The 9416-nt window shown below is 47.6% G+C and overlaps 1 protein-coding gene across 3 annotated transcripts in view; it reads right to left on the bottom strand.

Moving 5' to 3' along the window:
- Positions 1–507: 507 nt before the first annotated feature.
- ssbp2a (single stranded DNA binding protein 2a) overlaps positions 508–9416 on the bottom strand; it is a 298038-nt gene continuing 289129 nt past the window's right edge. For all 3 annotated transcript variants that reach the window (XM_084334112.1, XM_084334113.1, XM_084334114.1), the window contains 4 exons: positions 4899–4977; positions 4355–4383; positions 4052–4150; positions 508–2352 (listed from right to left, as the gene is read on the bottom strand). In XM_084334112.1, coding sequence (XP_084190238.1) covers positions 2323–2352; positions 4052–4150; positions 4355–4383; positions 4899–4977 — 237 coding nt within the window. In that variant the 3' untranslated portion in view covers positions 508–2322. The remainder of the gene's footprint in view (positions 2353–4051; positions 4151–4354; positions 4384–4898; positions 4978–9416) is intronic.

Raw genomic sequence — 9416 nt, 5'->3', positions numbered from 1 at the left:
CAATCAATCAGAGGGGGAGAGAGAGAGAGAGAGAGAGAGAGAGAGAGAGAGAGAGCATATGTTTGAGTGTATAACAATGGAAACTTTGACGTTGTCGTTCACCGATGTGAAAAATATTCGAGTATGCAGGTTCTTGGCCTGTTGTCAACCAATATTGGGTTGATCGGCCCATTAGTGTATGAGATATAGCGTGCACACACACACACATTCACCCGACCAATCTCTGCAGGTGCACTGCCTGGTGGCGTGAATATTAAAGGCAACCAACTTGTGTTTAGCTTTTCTGGTTTTTAGCTGGTGAGATAATAAGGAACCATTTAGAGAGTAAACAAAACCAACAAATCCAATGAAAACAAAGTCAACATCACCTGCTGCAGAAAATAAAAAAAAATGTGTCTGGATTTACATGGATTTTCTCATATATTAACATTTCAATTAATTCTTTATCGCTCTCCGTGCAACCCCCCGCCCCCCCTGCCCCCACCCCAAACACCACCAAGCCTTTAGGTGAACTTACAAGTCAATATAATGCACAATTTAGAAAGAATAAGTTCAATATGGAATCTATATATTTAAGAATCTCAGTGCATGACACAGGGGCCGTTATAAAAAAAAAAAAACATTATGGCCGGACAGCAGATTCTCAAAACCATCAAAGGTGGAGAGTATCAACTTCAGTTACTCTAGTAGAAGCACTGTTATTTCAGTAACATTTTACATTGTCCCCTACAAAATTAAACGAGTACTCCTTCTGACATGGTCTTATATATTTGAACCAGTCACTATAAGTCCCAGGTTTGGCGATAATCAAACCTGGGACTTATAGTGGTAGTATTTTTAATACCATATCAACACAACTCAGTTATGTCCAGAATGATGGTGTGTTTTAGTGTAAATGACAGATCTCATTGTACTTTAGTACTCTCATGACCACAAATAAAACTTAATACGAAAGTACATGTAATTAGTTACTTTCCACCTCTGATAAACCACTAGTATAAGGAGCTCAAGGAGAATGGACAGTCTGCTCAATTTAAAGGGTAACACCAGTAACACCACTAACACCAGTATTCATTTCACATTTGGCTCATTGCAATCACCACTATACATGGTACCCACTTAAAAAGACAAATGTCAGTGTTATAACTTACTGTTAACAGCGGTTATTTTCATCCTATTCCTTGTTTTTGTAATGATGGGTTACGTCTGTGAAGCAACGAGTATGTCTGTGCAAGTTGTTTATGATGGGAGTTTGGAATCTACTGGAGATACTGACTTCCAAAAACGCAACAAGAAGAGAGAAAGCAGGTATGTACGCAAAAGTCACCAACAGTTTAGACTAGAGCGGTCGGATGCTGGCTATGAGCCAAAGGTAAAATCATGTTGCTGTAAAAAATCAGCTGCAGAGCTGATTCCAGACTGATTTCACCTGATAAATATAATAAATATCTAGATCATGGTTTCATAGACTTTTCAAGTCAGGGACCCAAGTTTTATTTGATTTCTTTCTAATTGTAGGATCCAGGCTCATTGAAAAATATCACAAACATATTACCAAATATGTTTGTGATATCTTTCCACCAGAAGAGGGCCCGCGGCCCATTTTGGGTCCTTGACCCATAGTTTAAGACACCAGCATTTAGACAAAATACCAGCCCTGATGATCAGAACAGATGTGATCATTATGAGAAGCTGTGATCTCTCTTCAACCATAACAACGGTTTTGTTGGACGCCATCTTCATCCATTCAGGGACGGAGTAAGTTGCTGTCTATGATAAGAAGAAAACAAATTTAAAAAGAAGAGAGAAATGTGGAGTGGAGTTTGCCTTTGATAATAAGATTCACCAACCACTTTCAAAACTCTTGTTATATCTGTCAAGTCTCAAGAATTCCAATTTAGGGCAAATAGGGTACCGGCCTTGTCTTTGCTCGGGGGGTTCTTTGGGGACATCGATGGGTGATCTGACTGTGACTGGAGCACAGTGGGGTGTATGTGCACAGTTACATAGATATATAAATATACAGAGAGGTTTCCTCCTGGTTGTTGGAATTTGGTTATTTTGTACAGTTTCAGAGTCGCAGAGGGAGTCGTGGACACATGTAGAAGAGTCGTGTAGCAGGAGAGGAGACAGGAGAGGAGAGACACAGACGGAGACCAGCAGGAGGAGGAGGAGGACGAGCTGAATGGGAGGGGTCTTGGGGCGACTGTCCTGATTGGGCTGGAGTAGAGGAAAAGTCACTGGCCTAGATGACATCACATCCTGTCTCTTTTCCACCAATCCACGCCGATGGAAAAAAAGACCACCCGGCCGCCAAATCTTTCACACACTCATCGTCATGTTCGGAGAATACTGCAGGGAGAAAGAAACGTAGCGCTCGTGATAGAGAAGGGAAGAAGCATGTGTGTGTGTGTGTGTGTGTGTGTGTGTGTGTGTGTGTGTGTGTGTGTGTGTGTGTGTGTGTGTGTGTGTGTGTGTGTGTGTGTTGTGCATGTGTGTGTGTGTGAGACGGAATTGGATGGGAGTTTACAAGCAGTAGTAGGGCTTTATTGGCATGGTGCTGTCTGGAGATTGAATTAATGACCAATTTATAGATTGAAATTAACCTAGATATCAAGACGACCATTAACTCATTCAGCACCAATCACGGAAAAAGTTGGGTTAACTCGCCAACCGTTCAGCGCCAATCACGAGAAAAGTCGGGTTTTAATCGTTATTTCTTTTATTAGCTATATCCATTAATTTTCATCCATCCAGCCCCCCCCCCCCCCTTCATATGCAATGCCGGGCAATGTGGGATGGACCTCCATGAGCTGTATTTGGAATGGGGTTCAGATAATTGGATTATTTCTTTTGCATTACATCAGAGACCAGGTAAGGATTCTATATATAAAATCTTGCGTTGATCTGATATTTTTTTCTACCGCGATCGAAGCTGTCTGTGTGTGTGTGTGGCTGTTTACCGTTGGGTGCAGGTAGGTGGGGGGGGGGGGAGCACCGCGCTACGAGGGCCATTTCATGTATGCATGAGGAAGGATAATAATGATAATCTAGCATTGATTTCAGGAAGATTCGATAATCAGGCGAAAAATTACAACGTGTTTAGTGTATTCCACTAAAACGCTATTATCGCGTCTTTTCCTGGGATTACTAAAAATCACAAACTATACTCATATTCAAAACGGTATAAAACGGAAGTCTACGGATGAAAAAACAATCTGTTTTGTGCATGTTGACTGGAAGCAACTCACTGACAATCGATGGGTGTATTAGACCCATAGCTATAATATAAGATATATTTTAAGCACTCGCAAATCTCAAAGTCTCCCCATTGATTAAAGCGATGGCGTTCTAGCGCCCCCTGGCTCATTAAGCGATGGCGCTGGATGAGTTAAAGTCAGAAAAAAAATATTAAGGAGTGTCAGTTTTTCAGCTTCAGACGTATCATTTGATTCGTGATTAGTTTTAGGGTACCCTCTCCGAGCACAACCAACTCAGTATGATGAGGGGGCGTGTCCTTCTGTTAATTGACAGGAGATGTCAAGTTAGTATCATAAATAAATAAATAATACATGAAGCTTTCAAATGTAATTAAATCAATGCGACCAGTGTGATTGGTTGCTATGGGAGATTAACATTGGCTAACCTGTGCAGATGATAAATACATTTATTTGTGATTTGTTTTATCGTGATTCTAGCTTTTTCAGATTTTGCATCCATGTACACAATTCAATAATCGATTTTCTATGTCCAGTTCTATGGGTTTGGGGTGCGTTATTTTTCCCGGAATTGTGTGTTAATTAAAACCCTCTTAAAGGAACACGCCAACATTATGGGAAATGCGGACCACTAGCCTAGCTTAAAACTCCGGGAGAGCTAGGCTAGCTATCTTCTATTATTTTGTGCTATTTTGAGAAATTATTGTTGATATTGAATATTTTCAGTAAAGGTTGATTTCATAAGAAATTTTTGTATTCTTCAAAAATGACCTCAACTCACTGAAGCCATTTTTATTTGTCAACCAGGTTTTTTTTCTCCCTCCACTACTCACACTCTCATTCTGAAAGGGATTGAGGAAGGTTCCGCCCATCTCTCCATCCTCCCTGGGGGTCCCTGGTTGGTTGCTCATACTCAGGTTACCAGGGGAGTTCTGAGAGGGTGATGGCACAGTCATACACATGTATATAATATACACATTCTGTGTAAACATGTCAATTAGAAAAACTGTAAAAACTGTAATATTTATATTCAGTGTATGTTATTAACACAAACTGTGTGTGTGTATGTTTGTTTGTGTGTGCGTGTGTGTGTGTGTATGTGTGTGGGGACGGGGGTGACGGGTGACAAGGGTTACCTTGGGGAGACTGTCAATGTCACCCGATCCTGAGAGGAAGAGAAGAGAGAGAGAGAGAGAGAGAGAGAGAGAGAGAGAGAGAGAGAGAGAGAGAGAGAGAGAGAGAGAGAGAGAGAGAGAGAGAGAAGGAAAACCAAGATGAACACATTTATGAAATCACGATTCATGTTTCTCTGTTGGGGGTCAGTCTGTCCCAAAATGTATTTTTATTTAAAAAAGATTAAACGTTTACCATGAGATGGTACATGATAGAGACCATTGCAGTTTGACACAATGATAGATACTGCCGCGCAAATGCATCATAACACATTGGCCAGATGGTGGCACTCAAGTTAAAGGTCAAACTGGACAACTTTGAAAAGCTGTAATGCCTACGCCAAGTTTGATTAACACACATCTTTATACACATCAGCTACCCTTGTTCTACAATCGCTCGTTTAAGTCCAGCGGTCAAACTCAGCGGTGTTAGTAAAGCAAGGCAGACACATTGCTCATGGTGTTCTACATGATAACAGCCATGCACCCCAGGAGGGGTCATCTGTACCTAATGATCCATTCATATGATGAGGCTCCATTCCAACCATTCCTCCTAGTGGACCATCACCACCTGGACCCATAGGAAACTGAAAATGACCACAAAAACACACAGTTATACACACAAAAACACAACAGTTATACACACATAAACACACAGTTATACACACAAACACACAGTTATATTATCATACTGGCCAATCGCGTCTCGCTCTTCGCCATTATGAGATATCTCTTATCTCCTAGCACATAATGTGCTCACGAAACAACAAATGCACTCACATGCACGTGACCAGGCCACGCCCCTGCGTCCCACTATATGACGGCGGACATGGTCACACTCTACCTTCCTCTTTTTGTTTCCGACACGGGAGTAGCAGTGCACTCCGTGAACTAGCTGTTATGAAACGCAGGGAGAATTTACATAATGTTGGGTATTCGCCAGAAGTTCACCGGCCCCTGGAATCTTCTCGGCACATCCTAAACAGCGCAACGGGCCTGTCCTGGGTCTTCCTCGTCTCGTGACAGCGGACTGAGGGACGTCGCGCGACGGTTAGCAGTCGAGCTAAGTCGTGCACGGGTAAGTCGTGCGCGGGTAAGGCCTGCGTTGTCAGGCATTGATACTAGCATGAGTAATACTGCTCGTTGTCCCGTGAGACAGCCAAGTGATGTATTGGCGGGAGGGGCAGGATATTTGGGAAAACATGGTCGTCATGACTGTTTTGGGTGTTTTCTCGGCTATCCTAGAGTGCGCGGCTAATGCTACAATGCTGGGACGCCGTTCCTTTGTTCCCCGCCGAGGGCTGTCTTTACTAAAAGGTCTTCCCTCCTCTTAACCATTCATGCTGACGGTCAATTGGTGTCTAATGTTGGGGGTTTAACGGGGGCTTGTTTACCATTTACATGGGTGGATGGGCTGAGGCTCAGGGCTGGTGTGCTTTTTGTGAATCTATGAATTGTGTGGACAGGACTGGTGTTGTTCTCTGGTCTGCATCCCCTTAACAATTGTGTGTATGGGCTAGCCCATTCTGCAATATGTTAAAGAGTTTTCATTCATTTATTCATTTACCCCTTCATGGGTGCACACCGCAGTGGAGGTTGCTGCATGCCTACTAGTGAGGCAGTGCTTCACTAGTAGTAGACTTTGGTCTGCAGCCACCACTGGTGTTCCATGCTTAGTGAAGCAGGTGGCATCAGTCCTTTGCCTCTGACATGGTGGAACGGTGTCCCGCCCGGCCGACGCCATGAGGCGAGTCGGCCCGGCAGGTGGCTGGTGGGCTGTTAAAGCCTATACCGCCGCGGTATAGAATTAGCAGCGACTGGCAACATTGTTCAAATGACTGTTTTTTCTGTCAAAAATGGTGTCGGGTGGTGGGGCCTTAGGGCCAGCCGACGTCAAAACATCACGCAAGGTTTTGAGGTTATTCAGCTTTTGACCTAGCCGCAAGCTATAACCGCAGGGAAGGCTAGGATGCTGTCAACGCTTGTTCACAGACATCTTTGGTTGGAACAGTCTCCCCTAGTCAAGCCCTTTGTTAAAAACCTGGGCGTGCTCTTTGACCCAGAGTTTTCCTTCAATAGGCAGGTAAACTCGGTGGTGAAGGGGTGCTTTTTCCAGCTCCGGTCCATAGCCAAGATCAAGGCCATTCTCTCCCCCTCAGACTTGGAAAGAGTAATTCACGCCTTCATATCCTCACGCTTAGACTACTGTAACTCCCTGTACCTGGGGCTAAATAAATCCACCATAGCCAATCTACAACTCCCCCAAAACGCTGCCGCTAGACTGCTCACAGGTACCCGGAAGAGAGCTCACATCACCCCTGTACTTGCCTCCCTCCACTGGCTCCCGGTGAGCTTTAGAATAGACTTCAAGGTCCTTTTATTGGTTTATAAAGCCCTAAATGGTAAGGCCCCTGCAGACCTCCTCACCCCCTATACCAACGCCAGGGCCCTCAGATCGGCTAATAAGGGTCTCCTAACCACCCGTAGGTCTAACTTCAAGTCTAGGGGGGGACGTGCTTTTGCGGTCGCAGCTCCTGACCTCTGGAACAGCATCCCCATGTCCATTAAATCTGCCCCCTCCATCGAGTCTTTTAAATCAAAACTCAAAGCCCACTTATATCGCCTGGCCTTCCCTGACTCACTTTGACTCTTGCCGTACTTGTTGACGTGTTGTTCTGTTTTTCCTTTGTCTATCCGTTGATTTTATTTTATTTTTCTGTTTATTTTATATTTTTCTTTGTACTTAGCTTAGCTATGTGAAGCACTTTGGTTGACAAGCGTCATGTTTAAACGTGCTATACAAATAAATTTGATTGATTGATTGATTGATTGATTGAGGAGGAGAGAAGGTTTTCCCTCCTCAGGGCTCCCCTCTCCGCAGAGGGACTTTTGGTCTTTCTGCAGGGGCGCGGGCGGTATTTGACCTAGGCCCCACACCACCTCACACCGCGCAGCCAGAGGTGAGGGCGCGGCCTCGCCTGCGGCTGTGGCGAGGCCCCCGACCAGCGGCCATGTTTCCCCCGCCTGAGGTACCCTGGGCACAAAGACAACAGGTGATCACAAGGCCGACAGCCTTGGCGGCCGAGGGATCGGCTACATTAGATGAGCAAGCCCTAAAAAACCGTCGCCGTCTAGCTGTGTCTAGCACACTCTCCGGTCACTCCCCCCCCCCCCCAACACCAGCGGGATACAGGCTGCGGGCCACGTGCCTTCAGTGAAGCACAAGCGGCCCCACGTTTCGCTTCTCATGGGGACAGGGGCTGACACCCAGTTGCTGGCTAGGCCTGGGTCTGTCCGTGATAATGCTGTGCTGTCAAGCGGCTCCCACACCACACGTTCTGCGTCTGTGTTTGGTGAGCCTGGTGTTGTGTCTGTCAACGACAAAGGTTGTCAGCGGGGGAACTCGAGGCCCAGGAGGTCGCAGCGTGAGGCCGGGTATCCCAGACCGGACAGGTCTGGGACAGATTCCGTGGCCGTCCGGGATTCTGTACGCATTCCCCCCCTTACACCTGATAGCTCAGCTGTTGGGGCGGGTACGTCGGGAGTGCGGGACTTGATCCTGGTCGCGCCAGGCCGGGGCTCAGCTGTGTGGTCCCCGGCCCTGATTCAGCTCTTGGTGGCCCCGCCGTGGCCTGTTCCGTGGTCACCGCGGGCCCTCTCTCAGGCATGCAGAACTCTGTTCTGCCTCCTGTTCTGGGGCAGCCTCTAGGCTTGTCTGCTGACAGTGTGAATCTGGTGGGGATGCGTCTTGACTATTCTGTGGTTAACGCTATCCGGTAGGCGTGCTCCGTCCTCTACCGTGGCTTACGCTTGGGAGTGGCGTATGGTCGAGTGTGGGGGCAGAACATTGTTCAGCCACCCTCTCGTGAAACATTCCTGCTTGGCGCTCGGCGTCTCAAGCCTGTGGAATGTTCTCTGTCTCCGAGTGGGACCTCCAACTGGTCCTGGGCCGGTTGTCGGAGGCCCCGTTTGAGCCTCTTGAGCAGGCGCCATTGGATCAGCTGTCTTTAAGACCGCGTTCTTTTTGGCCATCACCTCCGCTAAGCGCGTGGGTGAGCTGTGTGCTCTCTCGGTGCGGCCTGAGTGCCTGTCTATTCGGCCGATAGCGGTGCGACTCTGAGGCCTAATCCAGTCTTCGTGCCAAAGAATATCCGGAGCTCTTTTCGCTCGAGGGATATTGTGGTTTAGGCGTTCGTCCGCCTCCTCACGCTAGTGAGTTGGAGGCGGGCCTTCACCTGTCGTGTCCTGTCCGTGCACTGGGGGTTTACCTCAGCTCTCAGGGCTTCCGTTCAACTGTTTGTTTGTTACGGTCGCCCTTGCGCGGGTGAGGCGCTGTCCAAGCAGCACCTGTCACATTGGTTGTGCGGGAGCGTTGCCTTTTCCTGCACGTTGGCTGGACAGGTCGCCCCTCGGGCTGCTGCTCTGTTAGGGGGGGCCTCGGTGGAGGACATCTGTGCTGCGGCCTTCTGGTCCTCCCCGGGTCCCTTCGTTAGGTTTTACCTCGTGGACGTGACTGGGGGTTCTGTCTCCCAGGCGGTTCTGAGGTCTGGGACCTCTCCTGCGTCCCACCATTTGGTGGGCTAGAAGGGGTGTGTGGGTGTGTGCCACAGGGTGCTGTGTCACACGTGGTCCCGCCTGTGCTGTGCGTTTTCAGGGGTGTCTTTTTTCACACTTTGGTGGAGTTGACTGCCTCCCCCCCTTCGTTAGGACGGGCGGGTGGACGGGACTCCCCTCCTCCCTGGTTGGGGCTTACGGGCCCTCAGGGGGTACACTTGTCGGGCCACGCGTCTGCTCTGCCCCATATCTCATAATGGCGAAGAGCGAGACGCGATTGGCCAGTATGATAATATAGCGAAAGGTTATCCTATAACCTAGTTATATGAATACTGGCTGAGCGTCTCGCTCTTAGCGCCCTGAGGTCCCTTGGATGGGTTTTCAGTGTTGGAAATCTTTCTGAGGAAGGTAGAGTGTGACCATGTCCGGCGTCATATAGTGGGACGCAGGGGCGTGGCCTGGTCACGTGCAT

Source organism: Notolepis coatsorum (assembly GCF_963971535.1).
Source record: "Notolepis coatsorum genome assembly, chromosome: 1".
Lineage (NCBI taxonomy): Eukaryota > Metazoa > Chordata > Actinopteri > Aulopiformes > Paralepididae > Notolepis > Notolepis coatsorum.
This window is presented reverse-complemented; position numbering and strand designations above follow the sequence as displayed.